The sequence below is a fragment of the Asterias rubens genome, chromosome 4 (genome assembly GCF_902459465.1).
Source record: "Asterias rubens chromosome 4, eAstRub1.3, whole genome shotgun sequence".
Lineage (NCBI taxonomy): Eukaryota > Metazoa > Echinodermata > Asteroidea > Forcipulatida > Asteriidae > Asterias > Asterias rubens.
The window spans coordinates 13,530,808-13,553,622 of NC_047065.1; the positions used below are offsets into that span (position 1 = coordinate 13,530,808).

General features: G+C 39.2%; 1 protein-coding gene across 2 annotated transcripts; it reads left to right on the plus strand.

The window, feature by feature from the left end:
* Nucleotides 1–1,757: 1,757 nt before the first annotated feature.
* On the plus strand, nt 1,758–22,648 carry LOC117289641 (centrosomal protein of 89 kDa-like). Of its 2 annotated transcripts, none has more exons than XM_033770853.1 (18): nt 1,758–1,833; nt 3,105–3,424; nt 4,054–4,411; nt 5,394–5,532; nt 6,958–7,052; nt 8,368–8,467; nt 9,382–9,681; nt 10,372–10,515; nt 10,944–11,074; nt 11,916–12,026; nt 14,555–14,691; nt 15,570–15,685; nt 16,303–16,483; nt 17,798–17,965; nt 18,712–18,853; nt 19,832–19,921; nt 20,772–20,941; nt 21,087–22,648. In XM_033770853.1, the coding sequence occupies exons 1-18, from the start codon at nt 1,777–1,779 to the stop codon at nt 21,259–21,261; spliced, it is 2,934 nt and encodes a 977-aa protein (XP_033626744.1). In that variant the 5' UTR covers nt 1,758–1,776; the 3' UTR covers nt 21,262–22,648. The 2 variants fall into 2 exon arrangements, with proteins under 2 accessions (XP_033626744.1, XP_033626745.1); XM_033770854.1 differs by having other exon boundaries at nt 6,961–7,052.
* The last annotated feature ends 167 nt before the right edge of the window (nt 22,649–22,815 follow it).

Below are 22,815 nucleotides of genomic sequence, written 5' to 3' on the forward strand. Positions count from 1 at the left end.
TGTGAGAAAAAACTCCCTCTGATGTAACATAGTTTTTTAGAAAGAGGTAATTCTTCACTTGAATATTTGAATCAAATGAAAGACTTCAGGCCTGAAGCCTTTTTTAGGCATCTGAAAGGATCTAAGGTGTCCAGTGCCCTTAAGACGGTCAAAGGAAGTTTGGACCGTCAATAACTTCATTGAGAGTTAATACTTGTACTTTTTCATTCTGCAGTTCAACTCTTGTCTGTATTATCAGGAAATTTTGCTTTGTTTATTGAACTTGAGAAATAAAAATGTAGAAGAAAATACAAGTGCTTATTGTTGTTTCCATTATTTGTCTTGTGTGTGTTTATTGCAATCCCTGCATACAACCCTTGATACTCATTATGGGATAGCTCCATTTAAAGGCAGTGGACACGATTGGTAATTACTCAAAATAATTATCAGCATAAAACCTCACTTGGTATCGAGTAATGGGAAGCGGTTGATAGTATTAAACATTGTGAGAAACGGCTCCCTCTGAAGTGACGAAGTTTTCGAGAAAAGAGTATCTTTCCACGAATTTGATTTTGAGACCTAAAGTTTAGAATTTGAGGTCACGAAATCAAGCATCTGAAAGCACACAACTTCGTGTGACAAGGGTTTTTTTTTTTTTCTTTCAGTTATCTCTCAACTCCGTCGACCAATTGAGCTCAAATTTTCACAGGCTTGTTGTTTTATGCTAATGATGGGATACACCAAGTGAGAAGACTGGTCTTTGCAGTTACCAAAGGTGTACAGTGCCTTAAAAGAACTATGCCAGTCTAAAACATCATTTTCCTCTGCAGTGGCAACTCGCACCTGTTATCTTCACGTTATCCCTTTTCCAAGCAGTGGACTTATAATTGGATCTTGCTCAAACCAGGGCCCAATTTCATAGAGCGACTAAGCACAACAATTTGCTTAGCATGAAATTTCTTCCTTGATACCAACCAAGTTTCCATGTGGTTTTCAGGATAAGCAAACAACAGCTGATTACTAGTAACAAGCAATATGCAACAAATAGAAATTTTGTTGGTAATCCTGTTTTTATCAAGAAAGAAATTGCATGCTAAGCAAATTTGTGTGCTTAGCAGCTCTATGAAATTGGGCCCTCTATAGTAAGGCTGCTGACTTCAAACCCAATTAACTCATCATAAACACACCCACTCGGTGATAAGGGTGTATACTTTTTGTTGTCAAACTCAAAAGTTCTTTCAATGCAGCTTTCCCTTCAAAACTCAAAAGTAAAACTGAGAACTGGGCTTGCTCTATGCTGATACCTAAAAGTAAGCGACCGAACAAACTGTGAATACTCCTGAGTTGATAAGTATTTCTTGTGGATTTTAAGTGATGGGCAGTCAGGTTGGCTCATCAGTGGTTTCTGTCCCTGCATTTAACCTCTGTGGACCCCGGTTTGATACCTGGACTGGAGCCTTGTATGTGGATTGGGCTTTTCAGTCCCCGTCTGACTGACTGCTAGTGTAGGGGGTTTCCCCTAGCTCCATGTCTAAAACTAGTTGTATTCCTCATTGGGCGTGTCCTCTTTACAATAAGTTGGTGTGAGGTTTCCATTACGATGCCTTGCCGACTAAATAATTCAAAATTAGAAGAAAATCATTGATTAGCGATTTTCAACCGCAAAATAAAATCCTATTCTCCAAAGTTAAACACCTATCTCCCCCCCCCGCACCGTTCACCCCGCCCCATCCTATTTCACCTCGAGTATTGCGCGTGCGCAAAGCATAATACTACATTCTGCAGACGGTTTTGAAAATGGCAGGGAAAAAGAAGCCGAAAATTCGCTCCAAAGGGAAGAGCAAAAAGCCAATGGTAAGAATATCTTAACTGTCGAATCACTCCAATATACCGTTTGCTATTAGTTATTTTAGATTAACAAATATGTCTTTGAAATCGGAGATAAACGGGATATTTTTGCTGTCTTTATGCTCACGGTCCCACGACGGTCCCACGAATGACTACTGCAGTGTGGGCACACATGACACAGTTCGCCCCATTATTAAACAATGCATGTTATCATCTGTTATGGGGCGTATTTTTATCTGATTGAACTTTGACAAAGGCGTGTTTACTGTGTTGTATACGTTGCCATGCCACTTTGGCATTTCAGATTTCGCCGTGTTTTATCTATTTCCTGACAAAATCATTGATTTGATCTATCTCACTTTGTTTACATGTAATGGCAATATATGGCGCATTCAGACAGCATTTTAAAGTCTTTAAGAGCTCGGGAATAGGATTTTTTCAGCAAGTTAAATTAAAATGTGGACAAAATAAACAAAATTGGTAAATTCAACAATTCTAATTTCTAATGGAATTCAGGATCAGTTTGCACTTTTATTCAAAAAACTTGTTCACTCATTTTTACTAAAGGAAATATCTCATTTGACTTGAGTACATTCTATTTTAATTCATAACGAATGAAGAAAAAGAAACACCCTTTTTTATTATTTTTTTATTAACTTGTCGTTTGGTTTGTTGTGGTGGGATAGGCTGAGAATCCCTTGTTTGTACCTCGTTACTAAACATGGTTCTTGACCAGAATTATAAACCTGTGCAACGTGTGGTACAGTAGGACTGTTTTTCTTATTGTTTTTTTATCTTTCCACTTTGACATTTATAATTTATAAAATAATATATAAAATAATATTTATAAGCATAATAATTTCAAACTAAACAGACCTCAAACAATTTTGTGCAAGGCTGCACACTGTTGTTACTTGTGAAAATAATCCTAACCCTCGATTACGACGACGGTGGAGCCAGTCGTTGGGAGGGAGGGTTACGATTGTCGCAACTAGTATTTAAACAAAATTCATAAACTAGTGAACATTTCTTTGTGTCAATTCAAAAACATTGCATAGCCCATTCAAAAACTGCACCGCTCAAAAATATCTCTGTGCGTACTGGTTTTGTCTGGTATCTGGGTATACTTAACTGAGTAGGACTACTGTGTTTTGACAATTTTAAATGCGAGCAGAACATCAGTGCTATGTTAAGATTCATGAATGATCAGTGAACTGAACATAGTTACTGAAAGCTTGGGGCATCGTTGATTGACTCGTTATATCTTTTGCTTTTAGGCCCATATAGGGTCGGCTCTCTTCCCTCGAGCAATGTTTGCTGCAGTTCCCCGTTCCCCTGAGCCACCGGAAGATGTACCTGAAGAGCGTCCTCTATCTGCCCTCTCTTCCGCCCTCCTAAATGCCTCTTTGTTAGGGCGTGTCATTGCCACGCCCCCTGATAATAACACCTTGAAGAGCACAGGAGAACTCGGTGCTTCGAGAACGCAAGAAGGGAATGTTAGCATGGAGAACAGCATGGCTAGGAGCAGTATGTATGATTATTACGATAGCGAAGAAGATGAAGGAGAAGACATGGATCAGGGATATGAAGATCCTGGGTAAGTGTAAGGCGTGTTATGGGTGTAGCGGTTGAAAATGCATATGAAATGGGTACATCCAGTAGGTTAATTTGGGTGCCAGAGAGGAAGGGAGGGGCTAGGAGTAGTATGTATGATTATTACGACAGCGAAGAGGAAGAAGGGGAAGACATGGATCAGGGATATGAAGATGCTTGTCTTAGGCGAGTGAGGGGTCAAAGACGCGGAAACTGCATAAAAGTTGCTAAAATGCATTATCGGCAAGGTATTTTACTTTCTACTTAATTTAAAAAACTTATCAAGAATGTAGTACGTTGTTATACGTATCAAGCAGCCATATCAAGGAAATTTCATAGATTATTGAGGAAGACATTCAATTCCCATAAAAAAGTAGAAATGAAAACGATTTTCTCGCGTCTTTGTGCACAAAACTAGGCACAAAGACACCCCAGCAGTGGCGCGCAGCGCATGGCGGCGCCCAGCACTTGCGCGCCTGGATCGATCTATATAGTGTTTCTGTTAAACTGTGCATTGACATTTTCGTATCCGTAGCCTTATGAAACCTCTCTAAAGATTATTATCCTTACCTTTTTTTTCCCCGAATGAATTTTGTCCAATGAAATAGTCACTGTCATTTTTCTCACTGTCAGGTATTCCAGTATCCCACTTAATAACCATCAGAAGCGTAACACCATCAGTAGTCGAGCCAAGCTGGCCACACCCAGCCACTCGGACTCCATGCACAGCAGCGACGATGATGATGAAGAAGATGGAGAAGAAAGTGCCCCACCCTCTGAGAGACGTAAAGAGCAGATGGATTCGTCTTCCCAGCAGAGGTTTTATCACACTCTGGAGAAGGGGGAGGCGGAGAGTCTAGGAGAGGAAGAAAGGAGACGGGGGAAGACGGCAGACCTGAAGAAATCAAAAGAAATCTTGAGAAAAGAAACAGCTGCTGCAGCAAAAGATGTGGAAGATATATACTCTAGGAGCAGCAAGCATAAGAAAAAAGTGAGTTGGTAATTATCAAACACCGTCAATGTCAGACTTGTTTAAATAACCGATACATCGAAATTGGATATAGAGTATATATGGAGTATACATACGTACATTATATCAAGTATTTCCCGTGTGCAAGATGAAGCCTAAAAACAGTTCTAAATATCAAAGACTGCCAGTTCAATAGGGACGCATATACGTATATGTACTGGTTTTCAGTTTGATCCTTCGCACTTATTACCAGTCTAAACAATATCAAAATGCACCGTCTCGCTTCCCTTGTTTTTCTTTTACAACAAAGGTGAGACATGATTTCCTTTGCTGCCTCCTCTTATGTACATGCATAGGCGAAGAGAACGCCCGGGCTCCGCACATTTTTGAGACATGCTCCAGATTCCAATAGTTTTCATTGACCCTCTCCCTCTCTCTCTTCCATTTTATCTTGTAATATATCTGGCCGTTTTTTAATACTAACGTTTTCTTTTCTAACCCCAGCTTTATTGTTTGTAAAATAAGTTAATTGCTTTTTAAAGGCAGTGGACACTATTGGTTTTTACTCAAAATAGGTATTAGCATAAAACCTTACTTGGTAATGAGTAATGGGGAAAGGTTGATAGTATTGAACATCGTGAGAAACGGCTCCCTCTTGAGTCATGTAGTTTTCAAGAAAGAAGAAATTTTCCACGAATTTGATTTCGAGACTTCAGATTTAGAATTTGAGGTCTCGAAATCAAGCATCTGAAAGCACACAACTTTGCGACAGGGCTGGGTGTTTTTCTTCATTATTCTCACAACTTCGGCGACTGATTGAGCTCAAATTTTCACAAGTTTGTTATTTTGTACATGTGTTGAGATACACCGAGTGAGAAGACTGGTCTTTGGCAATTTGTCCGGTGTCTTTAATTGCTTTCAAAGTTTATGTGATGTATTTTGTAAGTTTGATGTAGTTTATAACTATTCCAACCCAATGATCCTTGTCCTCTTTTTCTCTCAGAAACCAACCCCACGACTGTCGGCAGACCTTTCAGAGAGCAGTAGTTTAACCATGGTAACAAGCCCACAAGAAGATGACTTCTCTGACCTCATCACGCCGCCTCCCCCATGGAAACAGAAGAGCAAGAAAAAGAAAAAAGGTTTGTCCTGTGATTGTATCTGTGTCCTTGCTAGTTTGTTAATCACACCAGCCACCATGGAAACAGGGGTAGCGACCTGCATTCAAAAGCTGGGCACACAATTGCTTCAATCTATGGGACCAATCATGAAGCAATATCCATCTATGTGTTAGGCAATGTGCTGTTGCTGCTTTTAACTCTTTCAGCAGTTCAGTGCCACTTTTTTTCCCTTTTTATTTTACAATTTGAACCTAAGATGCCCAGCTTTTAGAGCTTTTTTGAAATTATGTATGACAAAAGAGTCTCTCACCACACAAACTGTATCATACATGTAAGTAGGATTTGAAACTTGGCATGGTGGAGGTACGTAATAGCAAGGTTTGCAATGGTTTGTGGTAACACCATATGTAATGATAATCTCAAATGGGTTGAGGTGGTTCTGAAAAGAACCGTTGGTTTCAACTCAACGTTTTGATCCGTTGAGAAAGCTGTATCTACTGTTTTGTGTATTTCTTAAAGGCACTAGTAAAGACACTATTGGTAATTGTCGAAGACCAGTATTCTCACTAGGTGTGTCTCAACATATATGCATAAAATAACAAACCTGTGAAAATTTTAGCTTAATTAGTCGTCGAAACAGCAAGATAATAATGGAAGAAAAAACACCCTTGTCACACGAAGTTGTGTGCTTTCAGATGCTTGATTTCGAAACCTCAAAATCTAGATCTGAGGTCTCGAAATCAAATTTTTTGAAAATTACTTCTTTCTCGCAAACTACATTACCTCAGAGGGAGCCGTTTCTTACAATTTGTTATACTATCAACAGCTCTCCATTACTCGTTACCAAGTAAGTTTTTATGCTAACGATTATTTTGAGTATTTACCAATAGTGTCCAGTGCCTTTAAGTGATATTGAGTAGAAGAGTGGTACCCTTGATTGTGTTTCCTTTCAAACCTTGACTAGGCCCAGCTGATTTGATTGTTATTGTTTTTCTGAAACATCAAGTTGAAACCTGTTGTTCTTTTCAAAACCACCCTAACTAAATTAGAGACTATCATTTACGTGGTGTTACTGAAAACCTAGTCCTGGCGGCCTTACACTTTCGTATTGTACTACAGTGACGTCCTGGATATCAGGGCCCATTTCTGGGGCGGAAAATTTTCAAAGCTTTATAACTCAAATCTTACCTGCAAGAGGGCACCAATTTCAACAGATTCACATTCCATGGCAGCATATATTTTTCTGCGGTGGGTTTTGATCGTCAAATATTCTTCACAAATCCGTCATTTTCATGAAGAAATGCAGCTCCCAACGTTGAGATATTCAAATTTGTGTTCGTACTCTCACAGTCTGCCGTGTGTATGCAAGACGCACGACGCGCAAATCTTGAATTTTGTAGGGCTACTGCAAACCTTACTATGTTGATTGTTATTGATTTCTGCCAGCAGGTAAACTCAGCCCAGATAGATTAACAGAGGAAAATCTCACTGGCGATAGACTGACGTCCCAAGATTTCACAGACGGCCTTGTCGCGGAGCCTGTAAGAATCACTAGTACTTTTTATATAACACCCAAGCAGATCCTTGCCATTTGATTGGAGGATTGTCCGTCACGTGATAGCAAATAAAAGTACCATTGCACGCTGTCCATCCGAAAAGTACCATTGCACGCTGGCAGCGTGCAATGGTACTTTTCGGATGGAATGAAAAAGCTGAGTAAAAACATTACTGCGTGCGCGTGTCTTTGGTAACGCAGCAGGTGTTACTGCAAGAAGGCATAGTAAAATTACTAGCATTCGGCTTCTACAGTTGAAATTGTTTGTTTTGAAAGTTGTATCTTTCAATCAAAATGACAAAGATCTACTTGGATGTTATATAAAACAAATAATGAATGTTTTTCATTCGTGCAATGGTGCGAATATGTTCATTCGTTGAAAGCTGGAATGTTCCACTCAACTCGGCTCCGCCTCGTTGAATAGAACATTCCATCTTTCAACTCATGAACATATTCGCACCATTGCACTCATAAACATTCATTATGTGTATAATAAACCACGGCCCAACTTCCTAGAGCTGCTTAAGCAATAAACATTGCTAATAAAAAAAATTGCAGCTAAGCAAAAATAAGCAGGATACCAAATATGATACATGTCCTTGCGACATGGTATTTTGGCTGGCAACCATATTTTGATAAGCATAATTTCATTGTGCGTTGCTACTTTGTCTGCTTAATTAAGCAGCTCAATGAAATTGGGCCCACATCAGTTTAGATTTGTTCAGAATTGTTTTGGTACTGCCCACAGTATTGTTTTTTTGGAACACCTGGATCAAACATTTTTGTTGTTGAAATATCATTGTCAAATTAAAACTGTGACTGAATTAATTTAAAGACCACAGTTGCATAGTATCATTCCTCACCTTTCACCTGGAAGTCCCTACTTCGAATCATGTCGGAGGCACTACGTGGATTGGGTTGTCAGTCCCTAACTGACTAGGGTTTTTTTTTTTCCTGGAATAACTCCCCGGGGGTCTTCCTCCCATCTAAATCTGAAACTTCTTTTCTTGTCTTCTCTTCATTTATTGGAGTTATTGGACAGTACAGTGATTAAGTTTCTTGTCTTTTCTTCATTTATTGGAGTTATTGGACAGTACAGTGATTAAGTTTCTTGTCTTTTCTTCATTTATTGGAGTTATTGGACAGTATAGTGATTAAGTTTCTTGTCTTTTCTTCATTTATTGGAGTTATTGGACAGTACAGTGATTAAGTTTGATTTTCTGAGAGTCCTTGGCTTCACAATCAGAAAGCAGAATAAAATAAAATGAAATAATTGAGATGTCCTTGTTCTTCTTTGACAGATTATCCAGAGAGTCGATGCGACGAATGCCACTGCAATGAAGCGACCATCCCCGGTGCCAGCCCCAAGAAGTTCCTCCCAACAAAACCAAGATGACTTGGGTAAAGTAGATCAGTGACAAAGCAATTGTTACTATCCTGTCTGTGTTTTCAGTTCTGTATCATTTATTTTCTTTAATAGTAATCCACACTTGAAATAAATATTTGAAATAAAACTTGCTTCCCTTTAAAGGCAGTGGACACTATTGGTAATTACTCAAAATAATTATTAGCATAAAACCTTTCTTAGTGACGAGTAATGGGGAGAGGTTGATAGTATAAAACATTGTGAGAAATGGCTCCCTCGGAAGTGCCATAATTTTTGAGAAAGAAGTAATTTTCCACGAGTTTGATTTCTAGACCTCAGATTTAGAACTTGAGGTCTTGAAATCAACCCTCTAAACACACACAACTTCGTGTGACAAGTGTGCTTCTTTCATTATTATTTCTTTCATTATTATCTTCCAAGTTCGATGACCGATTGAGCTCAATTTTTACAGGTTTGTTATTTTATGCATATGTTGAGATACACCAACTGTGAAGGCTAGTCTTTGACAATTACCAATAGTTTCCACTGCCTTACAAGGTAACGCGTACTTTTGGTAATCATTCCAAAAGTTAACGACCAAAAACGTTTCTTGGTAAAGAGCACTGGAGAGCTGTTTTAGAACTGGCCATTTTGAAGTAATGCTTTTGTAGACATACAGGAAATTTGTCACCCAAAAATTTGAATCTGAGAAAAGCTTCAGACATAAAGCCCTTTTCAGACATCTGACAGCACACGATGACTGGCCTACACCTTAATAGTATACCATTTACAAAAGGTATCAACTATTATAAGTCAACCTTTTTCGGGAAATAAATATTTCAATTTGTTGCCAGCAAAAAACAAATTAAAACCATAGAATCATTCTAAAGAGCCCTGAATTCATCTCAAACATTTACATGAACTAATTTTGACACTTCATCCCCCTCAGATGAATACTCACACATCCAGCGTCCCGGCGCGGCCAACTCCAGAGACAGCCAGATCACCCAGGAGGAGGACTACCTCAGGAGGACCAACTCCCGCCTGGAGAAGGAACTAGACATGGTCCAGAAGGAGAGGAGTCAGCTCTTAGAGACTCTCCAGCAGCAGGCCCAGACGCAGTCCATGCTCCAGGGTAGCATCAAGAGCTTGTCACCTCCTCCTCACCACCAGAGGAGGATGGGTGAGGATGGAGGGACGGAGATGGAGGAACTGAGGGCAGGGATGACGAAGCTGAGCTTCATCAAAGGTGGGTCAACTGCCGGGAGAAATAGTTCAATGGCACTCCAAGGTTTGGTCCCACTCTACATTCAAAACCTGTTGACTCCCCATACTACAAGACTGGGTCTTAGATTCACCAGCAACATGCTCCTTGTTCCTCGGTCTCGTCTAGCCAGCTACGGGGACAGGGGGTTTTCCATTACAGCACCCAGGCTCTGGAATTCACTCCCTGACAACCTCAGGGAAATACATAACATCTAGTCAAGACACACCTGTTCACACTTGCTTTCCCTAATAACACTATGAGAATTCCCTCTTTTCCATCTTGACAAGATGCGCCTTTATAAATGCTGTGTAATTAATTAATTAATTAACTATAAACTTTAAAGGGCACGTTCATGTCGACTACAATGTGATCGAGTATGACAGCTCAAGCTTGTTTTTTAAGATTTTGGGACCCAAGTTATTTCGTAATTTAGGCGGATCCCTAGCTAAATGGCAGCGACAGGTGGAATGGCAGGATGCCTAATGCCACCATTACCATCTTTATAACAGCTAACGGTTATACGGCTTCTCTGGATATTGTCAAAATATGGAGATTGCAAACAATAGGGCTAGATAGTTCAGTTTGTTGAGAGTCTGCACTTTGAATCAGAGGGCGCAGGTTCAAATCCCGCTCTAGTCATTATACGTCGTTCATTTTCTCTCTATGATTTAGATGATATGGAGAGAAGACTAGACGAGATGCACCAACTCTGTGATAAGCTACGTCTTGAGAACCAAGCCATTAAGGAGGTTAACGACCGCCTCCATTCAGAGAATAAGACACTCAGGAACCTGTCCGAGTCAATCAGGGATGAAGGTAAGAAGTTCCTACTCGGTGTAGTATGTTGGGGCGAGACTCGAACACACACTCTGTCGATCAGAAACACTTATGTTTGAATTTGGTGCTCTTCAAGAGATACGGTAGGCCATTTTGTGATGGAGTAAAAAAGTTTACTCTACAAAATGGCGTGCAGTGTTAGTTCACGACGTGTAAGGAAAACCATGCAACTTTGAGCCATATTTGTGTGGATCTTTATATTCTACTTATAAAACCCCTTTTAACCATATGCGTTTCATAACAAACAGAATCAAACGCTGTTCAAAGACCAACTCGTCCTATCCAAGGCAACGTGTCCCTTTATCCAATCGGCCATGACACTTCCACAGAGATGGAGATAGATGCCAAATAACTTGCTGCAATGACGCACTTTTATTTCTTTGTTTGTCTTTGCCATTTGTCTTCAGATCACACCCAGGGAGTTCTTATGAGGCAACACGCTGAGGAGGTGATTGCCGAGAATGACCAGCTCAAGACGATCATCCATAAACTCAATATTCAATTGAGTAGATATCAGGCCAAATACTCGCCTCCAGGGGTAAGCTCTCGGTATTGTGCTGGAAATATCTTATAATAGATGTTAAAGGAACACGTTGCCTTGGATCGGTAGAGTTGGTCTTTGAAAAGCGTATGTAACCGTTTGTTATAGAATGCATATGATTAGAAAGATATTTTAAAAGTAGAATATAATGATCCACACACGTATCACTCGAAAATGCACGGTTTTCCTTGTACCTCGTCGACAAACACGGTCGGCCAGTTATGGGAGTCAAATTTTTGACTCCCATAAATGGCCGACCGTGTTAGTTCGCAGAGTAAAAGGAAAACCACGCAATATTGAGGCAAATGTGTGTGGATCATTGTTTTCTACTTTTTAAACATCTTTCTAACCATATGCATTTTATAACAAACGATTACAAATGCTTTTTAAAGACCAACCCGACCAATCGAAGGCAACGTGTTCCTTTAAACTTGCATCAGGGATAAAGGATAAAAACAAATTGTTTTTACCCATACATTGTTAATGCTAAAGTAAATGCTTGAATAAGTAGCAAAGGTTATAACAAAATCATTCCATGGACAGCTTGCAAAATGAGTTAATTTATTTAATTTGACATAACTCCTCTTAGGAATGATCAATTTCTTTCGTTATTTTGTTTTCTAATCACCAGGAGAGAGTGCTTGTTAACCATATGTTTTACTCAATTTGTGAGTGTCATTCTTTTTTTCTGTTTTTTTTAACATCACCTATCCCAGTCAACTTCTTTTTGACTCGCCCTGTATTGACAGGTGGTGTTTTGAAATACCCCAAAAAAGCTTATCAATGGTTTCCATGTGCTTTTTTAACGATTGAACAATGTGTGGTTGTTAATGATTAGAAAGATGATGCGCACGGATTACCGTCTAGGGGCAGGACGCCGCGATGGTTAACAGAGACTAAATACTTATCCCCACTCATCTTGGCATACGAAGAGGCACTTAAGGAAAAGGTGAGTTGTAGGGATACGTACGACGAGGGAACAGGAAGAACAAGAAATAATAATGTTATTACCAGACATGCCAACTAGTACATGTTTCCCGTATTTCGTATGGGTTTTTGTAAAAAATACTGGTGTACGGGTTTTGCAAAAAAAATACGGTTTTGAGCATCGCCACCGCAAAAATACAATTTTATCCCCGTTGGCCATCGTGCCCTTTTTTAAGTCAAGTTCAATATTTGTTTATTGACACAAATAAGTTGTCGGCCGACTACTTACACTGTATGGCTGATAATGATTATCCAGTGAACTCTATTCTATGGGGTATTCCTTATTCAACTTTCATCACACATCGAGCGCAACGGAGATTCCCTCGCATCCAACATTGCACGCACGCTAGTAGCACAAACCTGCATTGCATACTACACGCCAGTTGATCTGACGTCCCGATTTCACAGGGAACCAGTCTAACACAATTCATTGAACAACTGAGGGCGCTGTTGTCAAATGCCCTTATATGGTATCGGTAGTTTTGTGAACCGACAGACGAATCGAGTTTGCATAAGAATTTGCCAAAATAAAGACGCAAAAGGGTTGACAAGGGTTTCTATATGAATAGGATATGATTTATCAATATCTTTAAGATATGATTTATCAATATCTTTTTTCATACAAAACCTGTTCAATTTTTGTTTTCTTTCTTTTTTTTCCTTTTGTTCTTCTTCAAGTTTTAATTTACTGGTTTAATTAGGCTGTTTGATAACTTAATGGCCTTCACACCTTCTCTATTTTGCCTGTCTCGAGGCTTAAAACTACGTTTACGCATGTTTTATAAAAAATACAGGTTTTTGATGCAAAAAAACAGGTTTTGGGGTTTCAGAATACAGTTTTGTGATCCCAGAGGTTGGCATGTCTGTATTACCCCTAGGCTCGATTCTACAAAGCAATACAGCACAATACAATCAAACTGTATTGTCCCTGCATGGGAAATTCATTTGGCCTTATTGCTCACATGAAAATACAGTCACCAGTAAAAAGGTACAACGTTAAAAATGGGATAACATACAACATAAAAATAGTGAGCCTTATAAATACAGAGTTAAAAAGTGAACCACGGACAGATAAAAGGGCATTAGACGGAAAAAGAACACTAAACAACAACATAAGTAAAAATGCACTTACAACAAAGGCGTTTAGATACAGAATGATACAGCAACTCACCGTTCAGCTGGCCATTATATAATTGAATAGCAGCCGGAACAATTGAGCTGCCATACCTCCGGGTTTTGATGGCTCTTTGAAGAAATCGATTGCTTCTAAGGCTTTTCTTGAATTTCAAGTGAAGTGGGTGAGAGCTGTCGGAACTAATACATTTGCAAAACACTCATTTGAACAGGAGTTGTTATACTGTGATATCACACTTTGAAACGCAGCTAAGATCGATCTGAACTCTTGGTGAAATCTTGATTCCTTGTAACATCTCAGCTCCCTTATATTTCTCAGCCTGTGCTGTGAATTATGTAGCGCCAACAAGCTTTAGTCATCAATCACAATAACCATCTCTACCCTCAGAGGTTCCCATTTACCATGGCTGAAGAGAAGCAATTGTAGTGAAGTGTCCTGTTGAAGGACACAGAGTGTTAGGACCAGAGCCCAATTTCATAGCGCTGCTTAACGGTAAGCAAATGTGCGTGCTTGCTGTAGCAGAAAAATTTGCTTCAACCTTAGCGTATTTCACAGGTTAGCAGAAAAATTGGGCGGCCGTATTGCGTGTTTACCGTGGATTTGCATTGTGACGTCATATATTTTTGTGCGGCACGCACCGGAAGGTTAGCATGCCTTTTCGTGTGCTTACGGTTAGCAGCGCTATGAAATAGAAATTGTATAGTAAGCACAAAATCGATAAGCAGCATATGAAATTGGGCCCAGGATCCAAATCCCCATTTTGATGTATCATTAGCCACCACAACGTTAGTCTGATGCACTAAACTTATTGAGCAAGAGTGGAGCAGGGGATTATTTGGCTTAGTATTAAATTGAACCCTGGGGAGTAAATTGTCATCGATTGATTTCAACACACCAGAGGGTAGGCTGGGGGCACGGTACCAAACCTCGCAACCATGGGCAGCGCGTCGTATCACGCTAGCTCTGCGCACGTCTCTAACCCCTGGGAGGGAAACTCCGATCCGTGTCTTTGATTGGCTATCATATAGGTGCAAAATTTTAAACGCTGTGCATGTCCAATTTTTTTTTGTCACGCAACACTGAACGCCAAGGCAAGTTTATGACTTTTATTACACACAGCGCATCACTTATGTTATATCCCTTATATTTGGTCTATTTTGGAGTTACACTTCCAGGGGTTATGATCGAGCAAGGCATGCCGGGATAAAAAATGTCGCGGCGAGACCGATCACCCCTTGGAACGAGGTTGCACGGTACCCTCTCCCCTCTCACCTCTCTCCTCCAGATGAGCTTGCCTCCCATGGTTATTCTGCCACTGGCTAACACAGTTTCTCCTTCTGTACTCTTGATCCAAGGATGAGGTCGTTCAGATGACCCATGATGACCTCAGCCGATTACGGAGGTCAGCGGAAGAGGTCATTCATGAGAACCAGAGGTTACACATGAAGCTGGAGCAGGTTGGACAGCCGTCGTCGGTCACTTCAGCGGAATGGTAAATTGGGTTACTAACCAGTCTTCACCGATAAAATGTCGTCGGTACATTTGAAACCAGTCCTCGCACTCGCAAAATTCTCAATACATCTTGAGATTTTGATAATTTACCCAGTCCTTACAGATAAAATGTCTTCGATAGTCCTTTCTGTTTTAGTTGAAACCAGAAACTCAAACCCACAAAATTCTCAATAAATCTTGAAATTCGATAGTCCTTTCTGTTTTATTTGAAACCAGAAACTCAAACCCACAAAATTCTCAATAAATCTTGAAATTTTTGATAATTAATCCAGTCCTCACAGAAATTTTTGTTTTCGCTAGCTCTTCTATATCATTTTAAACCATTAAATCACCAACAGTTTTTTTACTCAAAATCTGCACTTTTTCCATGCCGGCATGGCAGATTTTGGGGGGATTTGGGGCGAAAAACTCAAACTTAAAAAATTTCTCAATAAATCTCAAACTTTGGCATATTTAAGCATTCCACCCAGATAAAATGTCTCCAGTAGTCTGTTCTGTATCATTTGAAACCATAAAAACACTGTGTTTTCCAAGATTGTTTGTAATTGGAAAATAAAAAGTCAGATTTGGGGTCAAAAAACAGTTGTTGATTTTATTGTTTCAAATGATACAGAACGGACAACTAAAGACATTTTATCTGTGTGGATCTATTGTAAATTTTCTGGTATTTGATAAAAAAGTTGCATGACTTCAAATGTGCACAACACTTATTTAATAGCACCCAAGGACATCGACTTCAAAATGACGCTACCAAGATTATTGTTACATTGGCATATTGTAAATTGGGTCAATGAAGGGGGAAAGAGAATGTGAGAAAACGACTTGTATAATCTTTGACTATTAATGGTTTCTTTGTAGGCATCGTATTCAGGAACATGCAAGACTAGTCTTGGAGGAGAATCAGGTGGTTCTCAGTCAACTTGAAGTCTTACAGCAGAAGCAGAAGGAGACGCAAAAAGCACACTCAATTGAAGGTAGGAAAAAAACACCTTAAGGCCCGGTCACACAGGCCCCGAGAACGAAAAACAAGATTGATAAAAATGCACGCGCTCGATTGGATGATTGAGTGTGGGCGTATGCTGCGTGGTGCAATTCAACCAATCGAGGGCGTGCATTTTTATCGTTCTCGTTTTAGTTCTTGCTATCAGGGCCTGTGTGGACCGGGCCTTTAGTCAGAGCTTCCAACTTTTCCTGATGGGACAGAAAGTTCCCTGAAAATAAGCCGTTCTGTCCATTTTCTTCATCCTCGTGATTGCAAGCTCTGTATGGCAGCTCTGTGGAAGTGTTAATACTCGGTCTTGGTCTTGATCTTAGACATTGTTCTCTGTTTTAGAGGAAGGGAGGGATGTTTGGTAGGTCTTTGGCTTGGACTCGTTGCAGAAGTCTGGGCCTTCTTGATCACTGACATTGACATCTTGGTATTTTTCTCAGAGAAGAGGGGAGGTAGAAGAGGTTTCAGAGAGGAAATCTTAGTCTCAGTCTATTACTTTCTTATTTTTACCACAACACTGACTATTTATAAGAGGGTGGGATTCATCCTTATATTCAATGGATTTGATTTAAAAAAAAAAAAATTCTTCAATCCAAATAGTTTCCAAACTGAGCAAGTGTCTTGCGATGGAGGAGGCAGAGAAAGGTGACCTTGAGGCCCAGCTGACAGACTTAAAACATCGATACAGCGCTCTCAAGCAGCAGCATAATCGTTTCGTCGTAGATGCAGAAACCAAGATGCCCATTCAGGAACACATGAGCTCATTGGCAGAGTACAAAAGGTAATTGGGGATACTGGTAAATTGGATGCTGTTGTTACTGTGTGCAACTCTTCCGTGTTTCCGCGGAATTCCTTGTTTAAAAAAAAATGATAAGTGCTAAAAATAGAAAAACCGTATGTAAAATACATGGTAACAATGCACCTAAGAGCATAATAAACCTCAACATTGTCTAGGGTACCATTGTGGGTCTCGTGCCCCGTGAAATTTCAGCTGCCTCGCTCCACACTTGTGTGTGCCTTTGAAGATTTTCCCCTTTTTTTTCAACGGGCAGTTGCATGCCTGTGTATAACACTAACAGTAATATAAAAAAATATAAAAAATGTGATTGATTATTTAGTAAAGGGCAGGAGCAAATGTTTAACTCACACTGTAGGACCAAGGAAGATGCCTCCCAATCCTGACATGATCATATGCCAAACAGAACATCAATTTATTCTAGTCCAAAGGTTTAGTGTTCCAAATTAGCCATTGCAAATTACATTTGAATAATTTGAATATAAAATGACTTGCTTAGTTCAAGTGACCAGACTAGAAACTGCTACTATGTCATTATGGTTTTGGGCAAGCATAGTCAACAAACATGCATACGCACTTTTGATGAATGTGGATGGCACCTTTGTACCAGGCTTTGTGACCATCTGGAGGTTGTTCATGTACTTGCAACGAACCAATTAGCAACACTGTATTTTAAGTCTGGGGAATCCAATTGGAATGTTCACTTGTGACCAAATTAAGTCATTGTACTGATCATTATGGAACATTTAACCGTTCAACAATCTTGTTTACAATCTTGTTAACAGTTTTGACATCCCATGATAGGTTGCTTTGTTTCCAACAACACTTGTTACAAACTATGGCTTTGTTTTAGCTTTGCATTTATGGCTTCCCATAGTTTTCAAACCATAGTTGGCAAAAATTTGGGCTGTGACGTTGCAATAGAAAGGTTTTCTTCCGATAAAACTCACCTTAACACTCATAAATCTAGATTAACTTATGGCAAACACGCCTTCTCACACTCTGCTGCTGAACTTTGGAACAATCTCCCAATTAATGTTCGTAAATCTTCTTGTGTTGTCTTAAGAAAAAACTTAAAACTTATCTCTTTCCTAAATAGTAGACGAATGATTTGTTTCTTGCAAGTTTTATTTTATCCTTTTCTTTGTTATGCGCTTTGATCATGTTTGGGAAAAGCGCAGTATAAATACCTTTTATTATTGTTTTTTAATACCACTGCTCCTCAAATACTAACATGTTCTATGCAGTAAATGTTATGCTTGTGGTACACTGTGAACTATGAACTCTTTTTCCCTTTAGGGCTCTGGAAGAAGAACAGCACAAACACCAGTCTGAGATGCAGAATGTAATGATGAAGCTGTCCTCAATCCAGGGGGAGAGGAAGAGCTTATCGATGAAGATGGCCGATAGTGAGGCAGAGAAGAGTCAAATGCAAGGGGAGATTCGGGCAATGAACAGAGCACAAAAGTAAACAAACTTTTTTTATTTATAATTATTTAGTACTTTACTGATGAAACCTCTGGATTTTCCCCTCATCGGATATGCTGCTAAAGATCAACTACATTGGCATTAACAGTCTCATTTACCACTCTTTAAGTAAGTAATATTATTCTGAACTGCTTCAAGTTTACACTCCATCAAGGAATCTTCGATCAAGTTCCATGCTTCTCCTCATTGAACCCAAGTCTTGACACTCATGGGGTGCCAGGTCTTTTTCTTCAGCCGCGCCACGCATCTGGAACTCTCTACCACTCTATCTTATGTCACAGGTTTTCACTGACTAATTTTTTGTGTCTGTTTTTCCTTGTGTTGTGTTTTAGTTTTTTGTTGTGTTTTTGGATTTTACTGCGCCTTGAACACCCAGCAGGGTGGATATGTGCGCATTACAAGTCTTATTATTATAAGTTTCGCATTAGCTGAAATTTTTGAATTCTACTTACTGGTTTCAATGTGACTCTTATCAGCTTTTATCAGTTATGTATTTGTTTTATAACCAAGGTCGTTCATTAAAATTTCATACTCGTTATAATCAAAAGGTTGGTAGATGAAAAATAAGTATAAGTTTTAACACGTTTTAAAGTGAATGAAAATCCACAAACCGTTTTTTCAACAATAACTCTAAATTTGACATGTAATCCTTATCAAACTGCATGAACTACCTTATGGTCCTGAGTCGCCAATAATTCATTCAAGTTTGTATCTTTATCTCATAGAAAGCACCAGCACACCATCGGGCTTCTTAAAAAGGAGTTGGAACACAGCGAGAACAAACTGGCATTATCCAATCAGCATCTTAACAAGGTCCTTGAGATTGCAGAGCAGACATCGGTTGAGAGAGATTCCCTCGCAAAAGTGGTGAGTGTCACTGAGGCGGGGGGAGAAGTAAATTGACCTATTGAACAATGTACATAAAATATCAATGGGAGACTTTTTGGAGCGCTAGGTGGCAGCAGACTTATCGGGTAAACGTATTGTTCTTGGAGCATGCTCAAATGACGTTAACAATGGAAATAGCTTTCAAAAGTCCCCCATTGTGTTTGGGCAGACCTCATGTCAACTGGGTATATTTCACCGAGTCAGTACAAAAAATGTTTTCTCTCGATTTCATAACAGTGTTGTATTGACCCAATTCACCAGGGCCCAATTGAGCTGCTCAGCACAAAAATTTGCTTAGCATGAAATTTCTTACTTGATAAAAACAGGATTACCAACAAAATTTTCATTTGTTGCATATTTCTTGCTACTGGTAGTCAGCTGTTGTTTGCTTATCCTGAAAATCATGTGGAAATTTTGTTGGAAATCCTGTTTTTATCAAGGAAGAAATTTCATGCGAAGCAGATTTTTGTGCTTAGCAGCTCTGTGAAATTGGGCCCTAATGTCATCATCAGAATCATCTTGGATGTGTCATACTGGTGGGCAGTGTCACTCTGTGCACAGTCAGTGAAGTGCAGATTTTAGGCCACGTAGAGTTTACAGGTAAACCTACGCTGCGTTTGACGTGCGTGTAAGGGGTCAATAGCATATGAAAAAAGCTCCTTGCAAAGACAAGGTATACTGTTGCCTGTAGGTTTAACCAGATTTTAAACTCCAGTGGTAGGTAAATGCTATTTTAGGAGATACAATTTTGCATTGGCACACAGATTATCTGATCATATCTTTAGCTAACCATTGTAGCCCAGCCTAAAGTTCACTTTTCTGAGAATCCATGGCTTCTAGCCAGAATTAATAAATTAATAACTACAAAACTAATGAAAGAAACTGGAGAGTCCCAGATCATTTCATATTCCATTTTGGTAAAGACCATCTTTAATTGATTTTTTTTTTCACTAAAAGGCAAAGAGTCAAGAACAAGAAAAGAAGAAAGCTGTGAACAAACTGTTGGAGGGTAATGTCACTATTGGACGACTGGAGGAGAAATTAAAGGTACCATCCAGTTTCGTGTTCCTTTTGAATCTTGTTTTGTTTTTCAGACTTGGTCAGGGATCTCTTTCCATCATCAGTAGCCAGGGATTTGAAGTTATCTCTCATGATTTCAGGGTAGTCATAGGGGTTTAACCAGGTTTCAAATGAGTGCAAAGAATGAAGCGCAAAGTGTTGGCCAGAGGAGGGTCTGGGGTGTCTTTTAGACTCCTTGTTTTATCTGTCATTTTCATGTTAATGTAAAAACCCACTTTTTAATTTACCAGCAAATTTTGACAACCTTTCACCAAATCCTGGATAAAGCCTTGACTGAGTGGTCTAAGGCGGTAAACTAAAGTAACTGTTTACAGAATGTGTGGTCAAATCCTGGCCTGGTCAGTCGCCACAGTTTTGAGCAATTACTTCTCTCCACATAAGAGTCAGTTTAGTAGATCTGGCGCTGTAGACTTCGATATTATTATTATTATTATTATTATTATTATTATTATTATTATTATTATTATTATTATTATTATTATTATTATTATTATTATTATTATTATTATTATTATTATTATTATTATTATTATTATTATTATTATTATTATTATTATTATTATTATTATTATTATTATTATTATTATTATTATTATTATTATTATTATTATTTTTATTATTATAAGAGTGCAAATGGATACCAGCAAGAGCTTGGGAATATTGAGCGATGGACTGGCGACCTGTTCAGGGGAGTAGTAATATTCTCAAGGACTCTAGATGACTCGCATTGGGTTGTTTGCCTGAAGGCCAAGACAGCAGCTGCATGATCCTTGAATCTCTGTGATCATATACTCTCAAAAAATGTTTCACTTTACAGTCATACCATTCAAAAGCAGACCACAAGCTCGGCAATCTATCCAGTCGTATGCAGGCCCAGGATTCGTCTCATTCCAGCCAGCTCAGGGAGTATGAGCGGGAGATGTCCCATCTGAAGGTGTTGTTACAAGAGAAACAGGACTCACTGGACTCCCTAGCTTCTGATAAAAGGTAAGCGATGAGCAATTGTGAAGATCCCTTTTAAAAACTCTGCAAACCATATTTGTTTTCTCCGGTGCTAATAATTTATGCCAATGTGACACATAGACATTAACTTATTTGCTTTTTCTTGTAATTCTGGCATTTTTTTTTTCAGGAAAGTTGAGGATCAACTTGAGACAGTTTGGCAAACTGCGACGTCCGATAACCGACGGATGAAAGCTAAGCTACAAAAGTCCTTAAAGGTGCCACACCGAGAGAATGGAAGCCTAGGTGGCGCTTTTGACTATGAGTCCGATAACAGAGGCCTGATCTCATCAGAGAGTGACTGATGAGAGTGACTGAGATGTGACTAGTTCCTGAAATGTGCAATGAGTGTGATGATGGTATTTGCCACCACCTCCAAGGCGCCAGTCTGTCTTGTGACATCGGTCTCATTCTGACTTCAAGATGGCTGCTTTTCTGTCCGCTGATGTAGGAGCAGCCGAGAGATTGGTTGATCATAAAGATGACCTCTGTTCAGACAGGGTCAAAGGGTTTGGGTCCTCCAGTTTGGTACCTGAAGTTATTTCCTAAGATATTCAACAGGTGTTTAACATACAGAAAGGGCCGGCCATTTCAAAAACGGAAACACTCAACTTTATTACAAAACATTGAAAAATGCTGCAGAAATTGGATGTAACTTTTACTCTTTTTATGCAAATTTATACAGATCTATTGACAGAAAAAATACTCATTTTAGATCTCTGTTGAAAGTGTGTGAGAAATTAATATCCAGTTTTGTTCAGGATCTTCTATTGGCTGAAGTTTTAGTTGGTGCCTTATGTTGCGTTTCAGTTGACGAGCAGGCTGGTCTGGTAAGCAATGTGTTAAACCAGTGTCAAAAAGAAGGGGTGGGACAGGGGAATGACAGGGGACAGGTTCCCCTTGGTGTTGTGCTTGATGATGTTTTCAATTTATACTGTGAATCTTTTCTGGAGTGTGTTAAAACTATGGTATTTAGTCTGAAGTTTAATGGAAATCTAAATGTTATTTATTTCTAACTGTTTTGTACATTGTAGGTTTTTTTCGGTAAGTTGTTTGGAATGCACCCATCTCTTTATCAATTTATTATTTTAACTGGTTCATCATGAAATGATAGAACAAGCATTTGGAAGAGTTGCAGCACGCGCAGAGGAAGGTTTGTTGGGCTGGTTTGTTCTATGTTAAATTCTAATGCTATCAGACTATCTTTGAGATAAAAATAGTTATGATTTTCAGTGTTCCAGTCTGACAGTTATGAAGTAGAAACTATTTTGATAGTAATGGCTCCTTATTCTTATATGGCCCTCAGGTCTGTCAGGTAGTGATGCTCATGGCACTCTAACACTATTACCCCTGGTCGCTGTGTCCCTGGGAGTGTCAGCCTTGAGCAACAAATGCACTACTCTGCTAAATCAATCAAAAGAACCATCTCTGCCCTCACAGGTACCCCCCCCCCCCCCCCTTGGTGGAGAGAAGCAATTATAGTGAAGTGTCATGCTCAGGGACACAAGTGTCATGACTGGGATTCAACTGGAGCCCTTTATATTTAAGTTACGGTTTATGTGAGAAAATCTTCCTAAGCTTGTGATGAGGGGATAGTTAGTATCGTCGGCTTCTTACAAGGCTCATTTAATTCCAATGTTTTGCAAAGATATTTTACAACATTGTTTACAAAAAAGTGAATTGAAGAATGAAATAAATACAACTTTTATAAAAGAGAAGCGTGTTTGTGTATGAATTTGTTTTATTATTTTTATTTTGCAATTCTTCATACTTATCATCAGGTTTACTTTAGACATGTTTAGACCACACCTGACCATTTTTAAAAATTATTTAATCTTCTTTTTTGGGGGGGTGGGGAG